The sequence below is a fragment of the Lutra lutra genome, chromosome 11 (assembly GCF_902655055.1).
Source record: "Lutra lutra chromosome 11, mLutLut1.2, whole genome shotgun sequence".
Lineage (NCBI taxonomy): Eukaryota > Metazoa > Chordata > Mammalia > Carnivora > Mustelidae > Lutra > Lutra lutra.
Genome location: NC_062288.1, coordinates 86,885,926 through 86,908,043, shown reverse-complemented (window position 1 = coordinate 86,908,043; position 22,118 = coordinate 86,885,926). Strand labels below are relative to the sequence as shown.

The window sequence follows — 22,118 nt, the reverse complement described above, 5'->3', positions numbered from 1 at the left end:
ATGAAGAGGTGGAGAGAGCCTTATAAGTATGGGGAATAAGAGAGAAAGTTTGCTGTATTTGAGGAATAGGGTAAAAACACTGGCTAAAGTAGAGGTTGATTAAAATATGGTGACAAGGTCAGGGTGTGTATAGGGAAGTCATAGGTTAGAAAAACAAATTGGAACAGATGGGAGCAGATCTTGTTTAAGCATGTCTTTGTGCTGCCTCCAACACAGAACACCTCAGCATTCTAGATTGCCGACTCATCACAGATTCTGTGTCTACTCCAGAATCAAGAAAAGAATAAGACACTTTCAAAATGGAAAGTTTCAGTGCCGAGGAATCTCCCTTTCCTCAATAATAGGGTTTCCTGATGTCCTTCAAGGTATTGTACACCAGATCTTTCCCTCTCTGTTTCAGATGTGGTTTTTGCGTTTGTGTGATTTTGTTTTTTCCACCCTGGGTTACAGAAGAGTAGCCCAAGATTTGTACCTCCCAGAAGCCATAAATAGATGGCTTCTATTTATTGTAGTTTCAATATACGCATGAATTGGACTCACTTCCAGTAAGCTAAAGGTGAGAAAAGGGTGAAAAGCTTATTAGTCTATTCCCCTTGAGGGAACTTTCAGAGGTTGATCTCAGTCTAGTCATAAACTCTAGACAACTGTCTTTAGGGTTTCTGTCTAGACAATTAAACTAGATATAAACCTTAATCACTTATTGACACTGTGAACATGAACACAGTCTTTCCTCCAAATCCATGGGCTTTATAGTGGCTTGGGCTGATAGGCCTATCAAAGTTCTACTTAATTGCCAAGACCTCCATAATTTGATCCCATCCCACCTATATCCACTTTTATGTCTTGCTACTTTGAACAGCAATGACAAACACCTATCAGGTAAGTGACTTCACACACCTTCTCATAGGCCCATAGCTCAAGCTCCACACATCCTTTAGGAAATGTCCCTCCAAGCCTCACTGACCTTTTTTCTCTAAAAGGTGGCTTGCACATCATCAACTTTTAGCTTCCATTTTAAATTTTCTGTATAAAAAAAAATGTAGCAATTCCCTGCCACCCTCTCCCCATACCAACATATACACACACTTTCCCTAGCTTTCCAGACCTGACATATGGGAGCACGGTTGTATTGAAAGGGGAGATAAACGAAAGCATCATTGTTCTCCAATTTGCTCCCACGATTGACCAGTGAGTCAATTTTATTTCAGGTCTTAATGTAGGGAAATTTTACTTCTGTCTAAAGGAGTTAGAATATTATCTTTAAATCATTTGGTTAGCTCTCTCCATTTTTACAGATGAGGAAATCAAGGCCCCAGGAGACAAAATGACTTACCTAATATATTAGCATGCATTTGTTATTCTTATTTCACATTTAGAGTTCACTTCCTCTCCCCATCCCCACTCCTCCCACCCCACGATTTACCACCCAAGTTCTTGGGGACAAAGGTCATCATGTCTTGTGCATTTTCTGCATTCACAACAGCACCTACCAGTCTTCTCTCGTTTCCCACTCAGGATCAAGAACGGGGCTGGGCACATGATGTGTCCGAAGGAAGGAATGGATTGAATTGAACTCCTGCAGAACGTGGACTCTTTGGAGGCACTGAATTTGGTCTCTGGGTATATACTTGCCTCGGACTGGCCCACTGAGTGGTGAAAAGCAATGGACCAAAAGAGATACGCCAAGTGGGTAGTTTTGTTTACCTCACTAAGTTATAAATACCGTTTTATACAAACGTGACTTGTAGTCCAGATATCTTTGAACAGGTCTAGTTCCAGAGTAGACTCTCATTAAAAATGTTCTAATTGACCAACTGCTCTCAGGTCAAAACCCAGATCTTGGTCTGTGTTTCATGCAGCAACTAAAGTAGCATTAGCAAAAGGAAAGCGCCAGACTGTCCTTGATGCTGCTGGATTAAAGGAACAGTTCTTCCCATGGCTCTATTAGAGCCTTAAATTGGCCTTATAAAAGAGCATCTGGGATCCTGTGTTGCCTTTGAAATAATAAAGAAGCATTTTGAGAAGTGCTATGATAAAGATTATAGTGTATTATTATGAGATTGCTTAAGGTAGTAGGACACATCAAAAGGGTACCAACTTTAAGAAGTTAAGTGGGGATGAATTTATTTTGGTCTATTCACAATGTGTCACCTGCTCCCCTTGAGACTATTTTTAAGACCTCTGGCCTGCGTTAGTGATGAAGTTGGTAGGCTGCAACAGATGGAAGTGATCCATGCTTGGATGGGACTTGATACTGGATTTGGGATGATTTGTACCATCCTACAGCAGTTGACCTGCCAACTACATACATAGCTTGGCCATTTCTACTTTTCTTAGTTTGGTCCTTGCACTGCTACCCTCATTTTTTAGAGGAGCGAGGTGTACTTCAGGTTGTCCCAAGCTCCTACTTAATATAAGCTAGTTTAAGACCCAAATAGGAACTATCTCCAAGGAGGAAACAGGCCATTTATTTTAATCATTAACCCAATCTTACTGATGAGCATCTTTCACTATGTTTAGGCACTAAATGGGTTTAGTAGAATTAGTGAGGGATCTAAAATAGTTTCTTACTAAATATTGCAATATCTGTGTCCCTCTTTTCTCCAAAAGGAATTGGTATCTGGGTAGGGGATCAGAAAGTAAGAGAAAGAACAGAGTGTGAGGATATTTTGTCATGGATGATTTTTACCACCTTAGTCCTAGATAGAGAAACCTAGATATGGTTAGGTACAGGATGGGAGCTAGTAATCTAAGCATGGTCATTAAGAATTGGAAATTTGTGCTCATGTCTTCAGCACATATACTAAAAATGGAAATACAGAGAAGATTAGCATGGCCCCTGCATAAGTATGGCATGAAAATTTATGAAGTGTTCCATATTAAAAAAAAAAAAAAAGGAATTGGAAATTTGGTTGTGAACTCCCACTAATAATATCCCTTCTCATGGAATCAGTTACTGGCAAAGGTACAGTCATTTCCCTCCAGAGAAGAGTAGGCGGGTAGGCATTCAAAATAGTAGGTGGTCTTTAAGTGTATTAGGAAGTTCTAGTTGCCCAAAAGAGTGTCCTTAAGAAGTTCACCCAGAGCACTTCCTTAAGTTATCTAAAATCACTACTTTAGAAGAATTCAACTTACCCAGGTATCATCATGTCTCCAAGAGGTCCCACTTGCTTAATTCTTCAAACTGAAGTTTTGTTTTCTCCCAGCATGCAGGCTGGATAAAAAATCCTATTCTTTACTATACATACATATTCAATTAGTGATCACCCAAATTGGGCTCTTTTTTTTTTTAATTTTTATTTTTTATTTCTTTTCAGCGTAACAGTATTCATTGTTTTTGCACCACACCCAGTGCTCCATGCAATACGTGCCCTCCCTAATACCCACCACCTGGTTCCCCCAACCTCCCACCCCTGCCCCTTCAAAACCCTCAGGTTGTTTTTCAGAGTCCATAGTCTCTCATGGTTCACCTCCCCTTCCAATTTCCCTCAACTCCCTTCTCCTCTCCATCTCCCCATGTCCTCCATGTTATTTGTTATGCTCCACAAATAAGTGAAACCATATGATAATTGACTCTCTCTGCTTGACTTATTTCACTCAGCATAATCTCTTCCAGTCCTGTCCATGTTGCTACAAAAGTTGGGTATTCATCCTTTCTGATGGAGGCATAATACTCCATAGTGTATATGGACCACATCTTCCTTATCCATTCATTTGTTGAAGGGCATCTTGGTTCTTTCCACAGTTTGGCGACCGTGGCCATTCTGCTATAAACATAGGGGTACAGATGGCCTTTCTTTTCACTACATCTGTATCTTTGGGATAAATATCCAGTAGTGCAATTGCAGGGTCATAGGGAAGCTCTATTTTTAATTTCTTGAGGAATCTCCACACTGTTCTCCAAAGTGGCTGCACCAGCTTGCCTTCCCACCAACAGTGTAAGAGGGTTTCCCTTTCTCCACATCCTCTCCAACACATGTTGTTTCCTGTCTTGCTAATTTGGGCCATTCTAACTGGTGTAAGGTGGTATCTCAATGTGGTTTTAATTTGAATCTACAAATTGGGCTCTTCTAAGTCAGGCTCCCAAACTCTGTCAACGGAGATTGAGAATGGGCCAAAGACCAGGCCTCAGAGTAAGAAAACACAATCGGATATTCTGCTTCTTTTTCAGGTTTCAACAAAGCAAATCAAGCCTTCCAAGAACCATCTCCGTTAAACTTGAGAAAGCAACAGTGGTTGATAATGATGAGGTAAGAAAGAGCATTAGAGGGAAGAGAGTACTTTATAAGTTGGGTTCACAAAACTTCCTGTTGAAAAGCAAAAAGGGGTTAATATTTATATAGAGAGCAAGGTTAATTTATCCTGATTTTATGAAAGGGAAAGAGAGATTTAGAAAAGAGACAGGGACATATCAGCAACAAATCAGGGCTAGAAGCCAGGGACCATAATCCTATCTTAGAAACCCAACTTGGCAGGGCGCCTGGGTGGCTCAGTGGGTTAAAGCCTCTGCCTTCATCTCAGGTTGTGATCCCAGAGTCCTGGGATCGAGCCTCACATCGGGCTCTCTGCTCAGTGGGGAGCCTGCTTCCCACTCTCTCTCTGCCTGCCTCTCTGCCTACTTGTGATTTCTGTCCATCAAATAAATAAAAAAATCTTAAAAAAAAAAAAAAGAAACCCAACTTGATTAGACTTTATGGCCACCTCTTGCTGCAAAGCCCCATTGGGTAGCTCAGTTGCTTCCCAAGATTTCTTCATATGCAAGTGAATTTTCCAGGCCAATTTTATTTTACCAGCCAGGATAGTGTAATTCAACATAAAACCAAAAACATATTCCACTTAGGACACTGTTGTGGGTCTGGTCAACCACTGTAGACTAATTTGGAAACATTTAAGAGTAAAAGCATTTTCCTCAGAGACTTTCTCTCCCCTAAAATTAAAACAAACAAACAAACAAACAAACAAAAAACTATCGGGGCACCTGGGTAGCTCAGTAAGTTAAGTGTCTGACTCTCGATTTTTGTTTCATGGTCCATGTGTGGGGCTCCATGATGTGTGTGGAGCCTGCTTAAGATTCTCTCTCTCTCCCTCTCCCTGAGCTCCTCCACCCTTCCTTTCTCAAAACAACAACAACAACAAAAAAACAAAAACAAAAAAACAACACACACACACACAAACCGTACAAAAGAAACACTTTCACATAGTTCTCTCAAAATTTTTCTGAGACTTGTATGATTCTAAATACATATATCTATGAAGCAGATTGTTTATAATGTATCTTTGCTTTGAACAAAGGGACTTCAGTTTTCCAAAAGGGTAATAAAATTAAATCTTTGCATCTTTGGATTTATCTCTTCCCATTGTTCCTCATGGAATGCATGGAGTGGCTCTGATAGTCTTCCTGGTCTCTCCCCTCACAGCCCCTGGTCATTGCCAGCCCCTGGCATTTTCCTTCAGGAGCATAACATCTCCCCTCATGGCACAGTTCTGTCCCATCCTTATTTCTTCCCTCTTTTCCATTCACGTTCATGCTCTCCTTACCTTTCAGCACATGTTCCCTTTCCTCTGCACTCCTTCTTACCATATCACCCCCTTGGGGGCATGGCAATCTTTGGAAATGCTAATCCAAATACAGGATTGTGCCCGCTCCTCTTTTTTTGATTTCTGATTATTCTAAGCCCAAAGTAACTCCGAGTTTTTCTCTCCTCGTGCCCTCATGCCTTTGACTCATCTCTAGGTGACCTATGGCTGAGCTAGAGGCCAGGCAGGGTCAGTGAAGGAGAGGCGGGAGGCCCAGCAACTGTACAACCAAGACATGACACTCTACCAGTCTGCCAATCACCAGCATGTCCACCAGCGGAAAAATGCCAAGTGGTAGACAGGAATATTTCTGGCATTCAGATATTTTTGGGCAACATTTCCAGAAGAATCACATACTATAGAAATAAAAAAAAAAGCAAAATGCACCATTGTTTCTCCCTTCCTCCGTGTGTCTGCTTCCATCTTCCATCTTGGCAGGCAGTGGTCCCTGGGGCTCCCTTCCACTACAACCCTGAGGTGATTACCCTTTTATAACTTGCTTTTCTCCCTAGAGGGTGTCCTCTGTGTTGATTTTTACCTGATTTCCTATAGAAATGGAAAGGGCAGAAGGAAGAGGTGTGATGCCTTGGAGTGGTTTGTCCCCATCTGAACTTTGATGCTGCCCTTACCTACTTCCCCCCCCTCACAGCTTTACCTGACATCCATAAAGTGGGTCCACACGTCCACGGACAAGCTTTCCTGCAGGGATGCTTCAGAACGTAGCTCGCCTTGCTGTGGCCTACATTCCAGGATTCCGGGTTACAAATCCTGAAGCACATGTTCTCCTCACTTAATTCAAACGAGAGACCAGTTTTTAGTTAGACGCAGGTGAGTATTGTTTAGGCTCTGTGCAACTTGAAACCGCTGTTTCAATTATTGTCTCTAGATTTGTGATCCCGTTGGGCCATCAAAATTTGTTCTGAAGAACCTTCAGCTTTACACGGTCCATCCAAATTTGGTAAGTGAAAAAGGATTCACCGCCCCCCACAACAACCCTAACAGTAAGGTCCAGGCACGGTGCCACCAGCTTCTATGACTGCACAGTCTCCTGGCACAGGGAAGCAGACCTGTCTTAGGACACTATGCTAGCAGTAATGCTGAGTATATGGTGACAGTGAGGGACCAGGGAGGACCTGGGAAGAGGGTGGTCCCTGCAGCTGATTTTTTTTTTTTTTTAGATTGCACAAGCATGCACGTGCAGAGGTGGGGTGGGAGTGGAGTGGCAGAGGGAAAGGGAGAGAGAGAATCCCAAGCAATCTCCCCACCTAGCGTGGAGCCTGATGCACGGCTCGATCTCATGACCCTGAGATCATTGAGATCATGACCCAAGCCAAAATCAAGTGTCAGAGACCCAACTGACTGAGCCACCCAGGTGCCCAGCAGCTGATTTACCTTTAAGTTGAGAAAACCTATTTCTAATCAGGAAGTATTTGATTCTTTCCCTCTTCAGTCCTCTGCCTCCTCCCTACAGACAGAAAAGCAAATTTTGTGGGACAGCCCCTTCTCCCACCACATCTTAAATGACCTGCTATCTTCTGTGACTGCTTTTCCTTTATAAGGTTGTGCTTGTGGAGAAATGTTGGTGGGTGGGAAGACGCAGACAGGGGCAGTGTTGGTCTCCCTAAACAAGGAAGGAGCTTTGGTGTATGGCAATTTCTCAGTTTGCCTCGGAGAGAGTTGTAGAGAAGACCATTTAGGTTTAACATGGAAACTTACCGTTTGCCCCACTGGGTTCAGCCAGATGTGACACTTTTTCAGAAGAACTAAATCGTCTCGCTCCTTTTATGTGGAAACTTTTCCAATTCATTTCCTCATCCCTTAGACTATTTGTGGGGGGCTGCTCTGAGGGCAGAGAGGGAAGGGTAGCTTCAGATATTTTCTGTAAAACACATTTCAGAGCAGATTTGTCCCACTCATGTGCAGCCTCTGTCCCTCCCCCACAGAGGCAGAAGACTAGCTAATTGATTGGTGAATCTTCTCTTGATCTAATCCCTTTGTCTCTCTGGAAACCTCTGTGTCACTCAGGCGAAGTACTATGAGCCTTTGAAGCCCACCGCCGTGCAGAAATTCCTGGCTCGAAATGGGAAAATCAGAAGCTTCATGTTGAAAGTAGCAGAGTATGATCAGGATAAGACCTTACTGATTATGACCAACAACCCACTTCCCTGCCCAATTGACCAGGAAGGAAAGGACATGGCCCCAAAATACTTCTCCAAGGAGTTTCTGCTCAAGGTAATGGCACCTGGGGAAGGACCGCCAGGAACTGGGAGCTAGCTTGAAGAAGGGAGTTAAATTAACATGGAAGATGGTACTCAGGAGCCAGCTTCTTCCTTCTTATTCCTTGCTATGTACTTCACACACACACACACACACACACACACACACACACACACACGCCTGAAGAGCCTGGGAAAGACTCAGAACTATACAAGCTGTGTCATTGTGCAATGTCATTGCATTGTCCTAATTAGAAATGGTTCCTCCTTAGCCAAAGACTAAGGAACAATAAGGAACAGAAATAACTAAATGGGAAATGAGTAAAGGGTTATGCTTTACACACATTGCTTTCAGGTGTCAGAAGAAATGGATAGGAACAGGGCAAAGAATTCACTATCATGGCAGCCAGACATTTGGGACTCTGTTCTACACTACAGAAGTTCATGTTCAATCCAGTAAACAATTGCTAAACATAAACTAAACAAAGAACTAAAATATAAAGATGCTTTCAGAATATATTCTATCTGGAAGGAACTTGGAGCCTAGTAGGAGACACTGATCAATACATGAGAAATATAAAAGTTATTATTAATATACCATGATATATGGATAATAGAATATGCGAGATATAGCACTAATGTAGAGTAGAGCTCTGTGTCTTTGTTGGGCGGAAGGGAGTAATCAGGGAGGTTTTATAGAGGAGATGCCCCCTGACAAAAGACGGGGAGAATATCCCCATCAGAAGAAAAGGCAGAGGCATGAAGACCCAAGAAAGTGAGGTGCATTTATGGAAATGTGAAAGAGTAAAGGGGGGGACATAAAAGGTATAATCAAATTGGCCCTTTAGAAAGACTGTTTTTGGAGGTTGAGAGAAAGATGTGTTCACTGTGGAAGGGATACAAATCAGAAATCAGTTGTGATGTCACTACAACAGTCAAGGTGAGAGACGCTGAAGAATTGAACTAAATCAATAGCAGAGGAAGTGAAGAAAATGAATTTAAAAGATATGTAGGAATCAGGATCTAAAAAAAGATCTTGACAGCCTTGAGAGCAGGCCTAATACAACAAGAAGAAATTGAATGAAGTAAGTGAAGGTGCAAACAAAAGAAGCTAATTATCACAGAATTTACCCAAGACAGACCCTTGTGATACAATGTGGTGAATTTGAGGTTTGTGTTTCCTTAGTTCCTGGATGAATGGCAGTAAAAGCTTCCTCTCCAAATGGAGGGTAAATTGCCAATATGCAATGATACATGCTGAACGTGAGTTCGTTAATGAATTCATTGCCTATGGTGTCTTGGGGCTCAGAATTTGTGTCTTTTGAGCATCAACTCAGTGGTGCATTCTCAGTGGTTGTGGGTAATGTACACCGAGAGAGGAACGCATGCCAGTCCAGGACTGTCCTACTCCAGGTAGAAAAGGAACTATAAGACTATCGTGTAGCTCGAAGTAAGAAGAACTTTCTGCCAACAGTTGGCACTTTCTGAGCCTTCCAGATCACATGCAGGACCTGATCATATCCATGGGCAAATTGTGCTACAGAGTTAAGGCGCTGATTGTCAAGGACTGACTCCATGGTAATTCCACAGGCTCTCTGGAACAAGTCCAAGAAGAAGGCCAATATCTAGAACACTTCTTTCATATTCATGCTGCAATATCCCTTTCCCTTGTTAGACAAATGTGACAGCCTTTAGCGAGCCTAAGATCATATACAAAAGAAGCATTCTTTTGCTATGCCCAGGCGCATGTATAAGAAAAGGGTGAGTTCCAGCAGGCAAATTGAAGAATGGAGCCGGCATGTCTGTCACAAGGATGGCTTTCCTCACAGCCCCTTCTAAGTGAAATGGCCCTACCACCATTCATGAAGAAAAGGATGCCCTTGTACAGCCAGCTGGGACCTGAGGAGGACACCAGATCCAGGAAAGCACAATTCATAAGGTGCAGAGTGGTATCCCCAAGTGAAAACAAAAAAACAACCACCCCAAGACCAACAATCAAACCAACACCAAAGCCCACCAACCTATCAACAACCAAAAATCCCTCAGACTGATCAGATTCCTGCTTCCAGGCATCTGAGTTGGGAAAGGGGAAGATGAAGGCAGTGGGAATGAAAAGCTGAAAGGATAGGTAGAGAGAAGCCATTAAAGAAAAAAAAAAAAAAATCAAACCAGGAGGAAGAGGAGTGTGTTGGGACCATGAAAGTAGAGGAGGGACAGGATAAAGTTCTAGGGAAGTAGAAATGAAAAAGTGGAAGCTATGGGGAGAAGAAGGATACAGAATAAAGGCAGGGAGCGAACATGGTAGAGAGAGAAGGAAGCAGACAGGACGAAAGTAGGAGACAAGCTAATGATAGGGGGCAGAGACGAGATACACCAACTCATGCCATGGTTGTCCTTAGCTAGTGTCGTCCTGGATTCCAAATACTTTTCTTCTCCTGTTTTTCTGCCATGAGGTCCAGCTCTGGTAACGATTCTGTTCTTTTTGTGGCCAGATTGTTAGCTAAGTCTTAGATCCTTGGCCCATCAGCTCTATGAGTAAAACCTCTATTTGTTAAGGTAACTTAGACAGAAGTTCCTCAAAACTGGAAGAGCTTAAAGAGAAGGAGTACGGAATTTAAAAGACATGTTCAATAGGAAGTATTTTTTTTTTTTTAAAGAGGTTTTAAAATTCTGGGGGAAGCAGCTCAGTGCGTGTCATTTAATCAGTCTGGTCATTCATTTATTCTTTCATTGACTCGGCAAGTGTTTATTGAGCACCTACTCTGTGCCGGGCACTGTCATGGGCGGTAGGGGTGAGTATGCCAAAGTCTGGCTGAGTGAAGTTTTAATTCCAGGGAGGCAGACAGACCAGAAGCAAGCCAACAATCACACAGATACTGTGGAATGTGCTAAGTGCCATGACAAAGCAGGATAAAGGAATGGAGCACGATGGGTGTGAGGGGCAATTCTAGATAGTGTAGTTAGACGAGACTCTCAGAAGAGGTGATGACATTGGAATAGAGACTTTAGCGGGGTGATGGGATGTGTCCTGCTGTTACTAGCATGTTGTTTTCATTTCAGATGGCCACACATTAGGAAGAATCTAAACAGAAGCTTTCTCAAGTGAGTTACAGGAAAAATCAGGAGAAGAGGGAGCTGAAAGCCAGATCACATGAAGAAAAGTTCAAAATAAGGGCAATGTTGAGCCTAAGAGAGAAGGAGCTTAGGAGGAATGTGATGGATCTCTTCAAATTCTTTAAGGACCCTGCAGAAGAGACCCTAGATTTGTTCTGTTTGGGCTACACGGTAGAAGGTATGGGGGGTGGGCAGCCAACAGCTGAGCAAAGAGGAAATGGGTTGAGTCTTTTGGTACAGGAAGACTGACCACTTGATAGTGATACTGTAGAGGGGAGAAGAGGGTCAGATGAATGGTTAGACTGGATGACCTTTAAGATCTTTTCTTAAAGTCTTTGATTCTATGACCTTTAGTAATGGTGAAATGATTACCTCACAAAACATCCCATTTCATGACCTTTTCACTGCAGACAGAGAATGGAATGTGAATGAGGCAGTCATCTTTGAGAAAGGAAGGTAGAGTCCTATGGATTTCTTTCCCAATGTATTACCAAATCTTGGTTTCCTAAGTGATTCACTAATTGAATCCTTCTCAAAACTGGGTAAAGTCCTCTGCCATTCACTTCCAAGGGCCACTGGGCAAGTCCAGCCAATGACTCAAGACCCTGATCAAGCTTTGGACGTGTCATCTGGCAACAAAACAAATGGGTACAGTAATTTCCACCCCCACCTCTTATCTACAGTTTCTGTGGTTTCAGTTATCCACAGTCAACCCGGGGCCAGAAGCAGCTGTTCCTCCTTCAGCAGTAGCCTAACGCTGTCACCACGCCTATGTCACTCACCTCCCTGGATCTCATCATGTAGGCACATGTTATCATCTCACATCATCACAAGAAGGAAAGGGGTCAGTGTAGTATATTATTTTGAGTGAGAAAGAGACCACATTCACCTAACTTTTAATACAATATCATTATTCTATTTTATTGGTTATTGTTAGTAATCTCTTACTGTGCCTAATTTAGAAGTTAAACTTTTATCATAGGTATGTACATATAGGAAAAAATAGTGTGTCTGGAGAGCTCGGTACTATTTATGATTTCAGGCATCCCCTGGGAGTGTTAGAATGTATCTTCTGTGGACAAGAGGGGGCTACGGTAGTAGCCCACTCAGGGAACTGCCTCCTTTTCTTTTGGTTTCAGTCCCCACTTCCCTCTCTGGCAGGTTTTTTTGCATCATTTTAGAGGAATTAAAGCTGAGTCCAGGAAATCAGTCCAGTCTCAAGGGCTCAGCTTACTCCGTCACTTACTCTTCTTTCCTCTGCTGCAGGAAGGTCATCGGCACAAGCCCGCTGAGAACTTCTGCCTACCCTTGATGTCTCAGGAAAAAAAGTTACGATCTGGGCTGAAACCACCCTTTCCTATGACCCTGTCAGAGGATCCTACATCCAAGCGAGAACAGTGGTTTAGGTGCAGTCCCGGCTCTTGTACTCATTTTCTTCCCTATCGTTTCCTTATTCATTTTACTATCTGTTTTCATCACAATTTAACGAAAGCTTTTCGATTATAGGAAATATATAGAACTGCATAATAATAAGACAGCTTTCCTACATGACCCCCAACCTCATTTATATCCTAATGAAAAGAGACAGTAATGCAAAACTAAGGTTTTTCATTGAGAATGATTTTCAAGAGTGAAAAGAAGTACTCAAAGATCTATGAGAGGAAACAGAACAGTATTTTCCCCCAGTGCATGTAAAGAGCTGGGGCTTAGGAACAATATGCTATGAGATTTCATTTGAAACCAGGTACAGGAGCAACCCACATTTAATTTGGGGAGGAGAGAAGAGATTTTATTTTTACTTTTTAAATATTTTGAATTTTTATTTTAAAAAGATTTTATTTATTTATTTGACAGAGAGAGCCAGAGAGCAGGAGCGGGGTTGGGTGGGGAATGGCAGGAGAGGGAGAAGCAGGCTCCCTGCTGAGCAGAGAGCCCAACATGGCGCTGGATCCCAGGACCCTGGGATCATGACCTGAGCCTAAGGCAGATGCTTAACTGACTGAGCCACCCAGGCAACCAAGAAGAGATTTTGGAGTTCCTTCACAGATTTACAATGCTGGGTTCTACAAGCATCCCTCCCATTGAGCAATACTCCCACTCCATACCAATGAGCATTCTCTAGTGACTGTCCTTTCTTCTCTCCTAGAATTGGAATGTAGTGAGTGCTTCCATTAACGCCCTGCCCTAGGATCTATTAAATGAGCTTTCTTTCTTAAGGTTTTCCACCGACCATGATTTCAAGAGCGAAGGGAAGTATTTAAAGGTCTATGCTTTGAGGAAACAGAAACAAATGTATCCCCAGCTCAACTTTTCTTCAGTCTGTAAAAGAGATATGAGGAAAGATGGTAAGATTCTTTCTTTTAAAGCAAAGGTTTATAGATCTGAGATGTGGGCAGGAGGCACAACCTTTTGGGGACAAGAGATAAGGGCAAATCAACCTCTCTCTTGGAAGTTCTAGAAACTGTTTTTCCTTGTAGCATAGATGCCAAGAATTGTTAAGAGGCCTGAGTGATACTAGGCTTTGGACCCCGTTAAACTCTCAAAAAAAATTTTTTTTTTAAACTCTCAAATTTCAAGAAAGCTCTAGCCTAGTGTTTCCCAAACTACATCGCCTACCACTTTGATAGTTTTAGCCATATTGGTGTATTATTTGCCCTGTTACTTGGTGTTTTTCTTTAAAAGGTTTTTTTTTGTTGTTGTTCCTTTCTTAATACTGTATCATATGATATAATAGTTACATGTTTTTTCCTGACATAAATTTAGTCGAATTTGTAATAATTAAAATTTAAAATATTTATCTATGTATCACCTAAAACCACCTTGTATTTTGCACATCACACTTTGTGGAAAACTATTCTAGAAGGACCAAAGGTTAAGTCTGAGGTTCATCAGTTCCTTTGGGGTCGAGGCAGACACAGCATGGAAGGGGTTTGTGATAAGGTTTTACAGAAGAGAATGCAATGAAAATGCTCCTTACACATTTTCATTTAACATTTATGGGGCAACTGTAAGTGTTGAACACTTATCAAGCTCCAAGACTGTTTCCCCCCCCCCCCCCAGTTCTATAATAATAAGTAAGGATGTTTATTTCCTTCAAGGGAAATTCCACCTCTCCACCATGGTAAGGTTTGAGCTTTATAAGCAAGGTATGATGAACATAATAGTTAATAACACATTAAGTAAAGCTGGAGTTACATCTTAAATGATACTGTATGTAGGATATCAGCAGTTTGGTTTAAGTCAATACTGGGGGAAATAATTTCTCTGGAATCTAGAATCTAATCTAGATTAGAATTTCTCTTTCTCAAGGGCATGAATCTTTAAGGATCTACCCAATTTACATTTTTAAATAGAACACATTATAATATCTCTGTCTATAGCAATTAGTAGATCTCTGATGACTTTACAGTTTCCCCCAAGAAAAGTGAGTACCCTACTCCCTTACGTATCCAAAGGGCCCCTTGTGATGCTTTCCCTAAACAAAGACAATGGGGCTATGAAGTTGAAACAATGTCTCCACTTCAAGCAAAAGAGACTGCTAGCCAACCCTCCTTCTGCCAATAGCCAGTCTCCTTCCCAGTTTGCCGGGCATCTAAATAAAGAAAAATTAGGTAGAGAATGGTTTGGATGGGGGCCATAATTGGTTGGGGGATGATTAGGAGGCCATCCAAGAGATAGATGATAGGAACCGAATTAAGGTGATAGCAGTAGGAATAAGGAAACAGATTCATGGGGTATTTACAAGACATAATGTATCAAAGAAGTGCAGAGGGATGGAAGCAAGAAGAGCCCAGACTGGAAACTTCCAAGAACAGGCAGAGGTTGAAAGAGAATCTGGATAAAGTGAGGACCCTGAAGCCAAAGGTAGAAACAGTTTCTTAGGTACATGCTCAGACAGGAGGACGGAAAACCACCTACATTTTAGGAAAAGGCTAAGAGGAATATGAATGAATGTACCAGTGAGTACACCTTACTGAGTTGTCTAAGTGTTCATATGGTTGCAGGTGGGATCATTTGAAAGGGGTGGGATGAAACAGGGAAGTCTCCAAACTGGCAGTATTTTAAACAGGGTTTTGATGAAGGGAAGGAATCCAGAACTATAAAGAAGGTTGGGCATGGTAGTCCATGGTCCAAAATTTACCCTCTTGCTAAGAGAAAAGTTTCCTGGTCTCTCCAAGTGGGTCTCCTTCCTGCCTCACACTGAGTGTCCTAAATCTTCTGGAAATCCACATTCACCAAGGCGCCCTGTGCTTTGTTGCAGTCGCCAAGTCAGGGAGTGACCCGCCGACTTCCAAGATGATTTGGGAACCACTAACCCTTTCTTCGCTCCTGGAAGAGAAACCCATCAGAACTGTGCCAGGGGGGAGCATGTTCCGCAATGGAAGGGCCCAGCAGTGGGTTATCAAAAACGCCACTGTCGTCAAGTGAAAACAAACCCTCCGGGCCTCCCGCCTCGGTCTCCAGAGACTAAGGGGACTGCAGAAGTCACTTCCCAGGGCGTGCCAACCTAATAAAGTCGCATTCTGCCCGCTCCGGGTCAGGGCCAGCCCCCAGCTCCAACCTGTCGCTGCTGGGGCCCGGACGCAGCCCAGGGGCCCCAGCCCCCGGCCCCGCCTCTGCCCGGCTGGGGGAGGAGGAGAGGGCGTGGCCGCGTCCCCAGGGGACCAGAGCGGCCGCGACAGCCGGGGGAGGGCGGGCCTTCTCCCCGAGTGACGGGACGGCGACCCAACCGGCGCCAGAGCACGGGGCCGGCCTTCCTGCAGTCTCTTCCGCTCGCCGGCTGCGGCGCCTGGGACGGTTGCGGTGGGTCTGGGCGCTGGGAAGTCGTCCAAGATGATTAAAAAATTCGACAAGAAGGACGAGGAGTCTGGTACGCGCTGGGCTTCTGACGCCCACCCTCAGCCGCGGGGGCCCCTTCCCCGCCCGCCGACACCTGCTCTCGGGGGCCGCGGACCCGAAGGCGTGGGCGCCGGTGTGCCAGGGGGCCGGAGTTGGAGCCCGCCCCTCCCTCCGCCCGGCTCTGCTCTACCGCAGCCTGGGGCCTGCCCCTAGCCCCTCCCCCGGGTGCCGGAGCCTCCCCTCGGGTCGCGCGCTCCCGCCCCGCGCCCGCGCGCCGCGTCCGGCGGCTCGGCGGCCCCGCCCCCCGCTCCCGCCCCCTCCCCAGGGCGCAGCCCCTCGGAGCCGCCTCCGCCGCGCTCGCGGGGGTTGGGCTGTCCGCAGAGGAGGCGGGCCCGCGGCGCGTGGCCGAGGGAGTGGGTGCGCGCGTGTGAGAGCGGGGGGCGCTGGTCGTGGTAGGCCCGTAGCGGGTCTGGGCTCGACGGGACAGTGTGTGTAAGTGTGTGTACGAACTTGGAAGTGCCTTGTACCTTCCAGTCTTCTGCCACCCAGGGGGTTCAGACTGTCCCGTGGTACATAGGTCATTTAATGTTCAGGCATCCAGAAGTGAGTTCGTTCTTGATACCCGTCCTTGGTCCAGAGCAAAAGCGGAAGCAAAAGGGGAAGATGCCAAGCCACCTGAAAACAACCCCCTCCAAACTCCCGAACCAAACCCCCTCATCGTTTGGTGCTGCTCTCCCATGGTGTGGTCGAGATTTGGTTTAGGAAATCTCCATGGCCTCTTCCAGCTTGATATGATAGGGTACTTTGCTAAACTCTTTTCTGCCTCGCGGTAATTGTTGGAAACATGTAAGATAGTGCTTGCCTTTGGGGAAATACAAAGGGCCCAACCACCGCCTCATCCATCTTAGCTGTGTGCCCGTGACATACACTTGTCACATTCATGTGAAACGAGGACAGGGGAAGAGGGCACTCATTTTGGGCAGGGATCCTGCAAAAGAGAAGTACAAGATCTCCAATGACTAGCAAACACAGCTAGTACCAGAATCGAAATGATTTTATTCAATTTATATGTGTATTTGTAATGATTCTCACTGTGATATCCAAGTGATCGCTCCACTTAGGTGAGCTATCCCAAGCATTCAATAACCTGTAGACATAAATTTGTCTAGGACAGCTCTTAAAGACATTTTTTTGTTTATAACATAGGTAGTGGCTCCAATCCTTTTCGGCATCTGGAGAAGAGTGCTGTCTTACAGGAGGTATGACTTGGAAGTCTGCTGTCTTCTTTCTTTTCTATTCCATTTTAGAATGGTGGTCAGAGAGCCCCTGGAATATGATGACCCCAAATAAGAATTGAGGAATGCAATACTGTTTTCGGAGAATACAGACATGAGGGAAAAAGAAGATGGTTACTTATCCTCAGTGGGGCTAGAGCTTATAGAAATGCAAAAACATGTAGACTCTCCCATGTTGATAATTTTAAATAAAATGCCAAAGAGGTGTATAGTACAAGGTTACTGAAGGAAGTTGCAGATATTAAACTAATTGTATTCAAATGCTGTAGGTAAATACTGTGATTCTTACTTAACACATAAAGCACATAAAGTTGAAGTACTAGATCTAAGGGAAAGAGTGTGGAATGGAAAATCAAGACCATGTGTAATAATGTATCATATACTGTGATAAATTGAAAACTGTAAGCAATTAACATTATTTGGATATTGTGATCAAAATATGTAGTTTATTTGATTAGAATTGATTTTTGTAATCTGTGATAGAAATGATAGAAAATATACTATGTATAACAATTTTTTTTTGTCCCACAGGCTCGTATATTCAATGAAACACCCATCAATCCAAGAAGATGTTTGCATATTCTTACAAAGATTCTTTACTTACTGAACCAGGTAAACTGTTTTGATTTGCCTTAGATTTGTTTCCTGGACTAGAAATACATAACATGCAGTGAAATACTTTCTGGAAAATATAGTTATTTTTTTTTTAATTCACTTAATTTAGAAATATACAGTGTTTGATTCAGGTAAAGATATGTAAGGGTTATATAGGATAAGGATTATGACATATACTTCCGTTTTATTCATGAGGTACTAGATCAGCTTATGCATAGTAGGTCCTCAATCTTGATTTGAATTTAACAAGTTTTAGTTGATGTTAAAACATGTTGTTTAGATTTGTTCAGAGGTCTCATGTCCCTCTAAAAATACAGTACAAAATCTTAAACAAATTCCAGATGGATAGTTTACTTTTTTTGGAGGGGGAGGAGTATAGTGGTGAATTTTTTTTCCCCAAGCTTTGATTTTCATATTTAGAATTTATATGTATTATCCCTACTGTACCATGGCAAGTGATATGATTCTGCGCTTAACCATTCTGTGCCTTAGTGTCCTTTTCTATAAATGGGGATTATGACAATGCCTGTTTTCTAAAGTTGTAATGATTCAATGAGATAATGAATGGAAAGCACGGAGAACAATCCTGGACATGCACATTCAGGAATAGTTTTCATTCAGTCATTCAGCAAATATTTATAATACACCTGTTGATTCCTCTGCACTGTTTGAAGCACTGGGGACATAGCAGACAAAACCAACAAAAGTATTTGCCCTGATAGAACGTGGATTCTGTTTGCTGTTATTGCTATTAATTTTATTTTTTCTTGTGTTTTTGTTTGTTTCTTTGTTTTGCTTCAGACCAAAAATTCTCATGAAATGTCTAGGACCTTAGAAAATGTGATTTTGTTTGTTAGATTCACACACTCACACACGCACACACAAATATACACTTATATATACTTCAGGTGGCTTACATATGGTGTTTAGAAGACCATGGTTTCCAATTTGAATTCCATGAGGATATCATATTTTTACTGTATTTTGTTACTGAAGACACGATGAAGGTTTGTCCTTTGCAAATGGAGACTGAGCAACAAGTACTTACTTTGACATAAAATATAATCTTGTACCAACATCATATTCTTCTGTGGTAGCATATTAGAAGCATTTAGGACAAAGTCAGTTTGATTTAATTTTTCATAACACACATTGAGCCCAGGTTGGCTAAATCCATTGTATAAGCAGAGTTTTGAGTAGTTGAAGGCAGTGCAGAGTAATACACACTTTTATATTGACCAGTACCTCTTTGATGGAAAACTCATGTTGAAACACTTCATTATCTTGATAAGAAAATTACCAGTGTAATCTGATAAATAAACACAGTCAACTACACAAACAGGTTTGGGAACCTTAGTTTTATCTTTGGCCTAGTTCTTGGTATTGCTTTATGGAAACATACTTTCAAATTCCTACTACAGCTGATCTACTCATATATTCTGAATTTTAAGACCAAAAGTAGGGACTTAGGGTTTACTGAGCGTACTGAAAAGTGCCTGGACTTCCATATGTTCACTAAGTATTTATGGAGGAAAGGGAGGGAAGTCTCTTACTGAGCATGTTGGGTCTTCTGATTTAAGTAACTGTGAATTCTTATACTCTGTGTTTCAAACTCAACTTTTAAAGTTTTTCACCAAAATTTGTTTATTCTTATTCCCATAACAAATAGATCGATAACTAGTTATATTCCGAGCGAGGTCTGAAGCCCTGAAAAGTGATTGAGGCTAATGCATGATGAGGATTGCTTTTAATGAAATTGGTTATTCAAATGTTAATGTCTCAGGTGGTCTCTAATCTGGAATTTTTTGACTGTGAGTGAAATAAGTTATCTCACATCTTGCTACTTAAAAACATGCCATTCTCAGACTCAATATTTGCATCACCAGCAGCCGGTTAGAAATGCAAAATTTCAGCCTTCACCTAGGGCTATTAGAGCCGATTCTGCATTTTGGAAAGATCCTCGGATGATTTATTGAGCATATTAAAGTTCTGATCCAAAGCATCATCCAAAGCCTGACTTTTATATAACTAATCTGGTTCCTGCCTTTTTGGTTGGTCCCTTTTTACCATGTTTTCTGGAATTCCTAATATATAGCTCTTTATAATTTAATATTTATTGTGCTCCTATAATATGTCAGGCTTTGTGCTGGGCATTGGATTATAGAAATATAAAAGGTGTGATCTCTGCTTGTAGGCAGTGTAGTATTAACATGCCATTCTGATTAGGAACTCAACTTGCTACTACTTTCTACCTCCTTATAAATTGTGGTTCTCTAGGGAAATCAAAATAGTTCCTGCTAAAAGATTAGAGACGACTATTCCAGAACTTTTCTAGCATGGTGTGTAATACTGAATTATTTCAAATAAGGAGTGGACACAATGCCCATACAAGTTTATAAATTGAAAGCCAGAAAAATAGCTCAGAGGCAGAATGTTTACAAAGAAATTTTTCCGCTGAGTTCTAAAAGAGTTTTGCAGAAAAAAAGGAAAATCCTTAATATATATATATATATATATGTATATATATTTTTAAGTTTAAGAAGTTGTTTTCAATTTTCCTTAGGGTGAACACTTTGGAACTACGGAAGCCACAGAAGCCTTCTTTGCGATGACTCGATTGTTTCAATCTAATGATGTAAGTCTTTTTATTTTCTTCTTTTAGGCTGGAAAAGCTCCTTTTATTCTTTCTTCTTGGGGAGCTTAGAGTGTTCCAAATTAGAAAATGTCGCTTGAAATATTTAAAATTACTTAAACATTATTTATCTTCATCAGATTTTTATTTTTTGTTTATATTTTTATTTTTTTCAAAGATTTTATTTATTTATTTGGCAGAGAGAGAGAGATCACAAGTAGGCAGAGAGACAGGCAGAGAGACAAGGGGAAGCAGGCTCCCTGCTGAGCAGAGAGCCCGACGCAGGGCCCAATCCCAGGACGCCGGGATCACGACCCGAGCCCAGACAGAGGCCCTAACCCACTGAGCCATCCAGGTGCCTCTTCATCAGATTTTTAAATGTTCATTAAAAGCCACGTGAATGTGAAAGATTGAGAGTCTACAGCATAAAGCTCTTCCCCTACAGATCTCTCACGCAGTCACAAAAGCCGTTCATTTTCCAGTGTGCAGCATGCCCCTGGGAAGATGGGCTGGTAGAAGTCACCAGATGTAGCTACCACATTTCTAAGTCCCAGTCAAGTTTCTGGGGGGCTTGGGATCACTGCTGGTAAGGAGCAGGCCTGGCCACTTGAGAAGAAGAGCAGGAGCAGCGTGGGGAAGAGGACACAGGGTAGGGAAAAAGAAGCGTAAGGACGAACTAAAGCTGCCAGCATCTCTGTGTCTGTGTCTCACTGCCTTAAAGCACCCGACTTCCAGAGCACTGTGGCTCTACAGCTTTACTTCTGTTTTCTGAATGTGCTGCACATTTCTCTTTCGCCCAGCTCTAGCTCAGAACCTACAGGGGAGGGATTTCTGCAAGATAGACTTCCCAGCTTTCTGTTGACGTAACTTGTCCAAATCTTGCAGTTATTTTTGGTATGTAACTACATACCTTCACAGGCCACATTTTGTGCCCAACCCCCAGGAACTTCTAGGATTTGAGTGTGGTTATATGTCTGGATAACGATAGGCTTCGGGAATAGGTCCCCAGGAACTTAGCAGTGTGGGTAGGGTAGCTGTCTCAGGTGAGGCCATTACTGATTCTTCAGGCAAAGGGAGACTCTTTGCTCAGACAGAGAATGAAGAGCTGCTTCTACTTGCAGAGGAGTCTTGGGGAATTTAAGAGTCCAGGGTACTCAGCTTCATCAGAATCTTCCCATATGTCCCTATCCCAATTTTCAGGGTCCTGCTCCTTCCCAGTTCAAAGTCTTCCCTTTAATCTAAGATGCCCCACAGGGTGTGTATTGAATTTTCTTTGTCTTTAGCCTCATGGGGGGTTTGCTTTTCAGAATTCTCAGCGTTGCGTCCACATGACACAGGCTTTCTTTCTTTCTTTCTTTTTTTTAAAGATTTTATTTATTTATCTGTCAGAGAGAGAGAGGGAGAGAGAGCGAGCACAGGCAGACAGAATGGCAGGCAGAGGCAGAGAGAGAAGCAGGCTCCCCGATGAGCAAGGAGCCCGATGCGGGACTCGATCCCAGGACGCTGGGATCATGACCTGAGCCGCTGCTCAACCAACTGAGCCACCCAGGCGTCCCATGACACAGGCTTTCTATGAAGGTGTTATGGAAGACTTCTAGTCTCTTTCCCAGACCTTGAGCCGTGAATTTAAAACTCTGGACTCATTTCTTTTACCAAGTTCTCCAGTTACTAAGAAGCAACTAACCTATTGTATAATACATTTCTACAAAATATTCTATGGCAGCAGCTACTGGGTTACCCAAGCCTTCTCTTCTATAGGTCCTTAATGATGTCTTCTCTGCAGGTGATGATTTAAGTATTTTGGCTCTGCGTGCCATGGGTGACTAGTCT

General features: G+C 42.7%; 2 protein-coding genes and 1 non-coding gene across 4 annotated transcripts in view; all 3 read left to right on the top strand.

Moving 5' to 3' along the window:
* Positions 1 to 270: 270 nt before the first annotated feature.
* On the top strand, positions 271 to 15,523 carry TSGA13 (testis specific 13). Its single transcript, XM_047695716.1, has 8 exons — positions 271 to 365; positions 1,516 to 1,686; positions 4,172 to 4,250; positions 6,464 to 6,535; positions 7,603 to 7,809; positions 12,174 to 12,313; positions 13,125 to 13,252; positions 15,169 to 15,523. Exons 2-8 carry the CDS (start codon positions 1,664 to 1,666, stop codon positions 15,333 to 15,335), a joined length of 816 nt encoding a protein of 271 aa, XP_047551672.1. The 5' UTR covers positions 271 to 365; positions 1,516 to 1,663; the 3' UTR covers positions 15,336 to 15,523.
* On the top strand, positions 2,780 to 2,884 carry LOC125081508 (U6 spliceosomal RNA). The gene has a single exon (XR_007121713.1). It is a non-coding gene; the product is annotated as a U6 spliceosomal RNA (small nuclear RNA).
* A 117-nt stretch (positions 15,524 to 15,640) lies between the features above and the next one.
* The window catches only part of COPG2 (COPI coat complex subunit gamma 2), a 117,384-nt gene continuing 110,906 nt past the window's right edge, over positions 15,641 to 22,118 (top strand). For both annotated transcript variants that reach the window (XM_047695711.1, XM_047695710.1), the window contains exons 1-4: positions 15,641 to 15,777; positions 16,953 to 17,005; positions 17,573 to 17,653; positions 20,220 to 20,291. In XM_047695711.1, coding sequence (XP_047551667.1) covers positions 15,741 to 15,777; positions 16,953 to 17,005; positions 17,573 to 17,653; positions 20,220 to 20,291 — 243 coding nt within the window. In that variant the 5' untranslated portion in view covers positions 15,641 to 15,740. The remainder of the gene's footprint in view (positions 15,778 to 16,952; positions 17,006 to 17,572; positions 17,654 to 20,219; positions 20,292 to 22,118) is intronic.

What these genes read in the sequence shown, in the direction of transcription:
- TSGA13 (XM_047695716.1), top strand. Translation starts at nt 1,664, where the DNA reads ATGGACCAAAAGAGATACGCCAA. An exon ending in GACCAAAAGAGATACGCCAA is followed by an intron (nt 1,687 to 4,171) that starts GTGGGTAGTTTT and finishes CTTCTTTTTCAG; the next exon opens with GTTTCAACAAAGCAAATCAA. An exon ending in ACACGGTCCATCCAAATTTG is followed by an intron (nt 6,536 to 7,602) that starts GTAAGTGAAAAA and finishes TGTGTCACTCAG; the next exon opens with GCGAAGTACTATGAGCCTTT.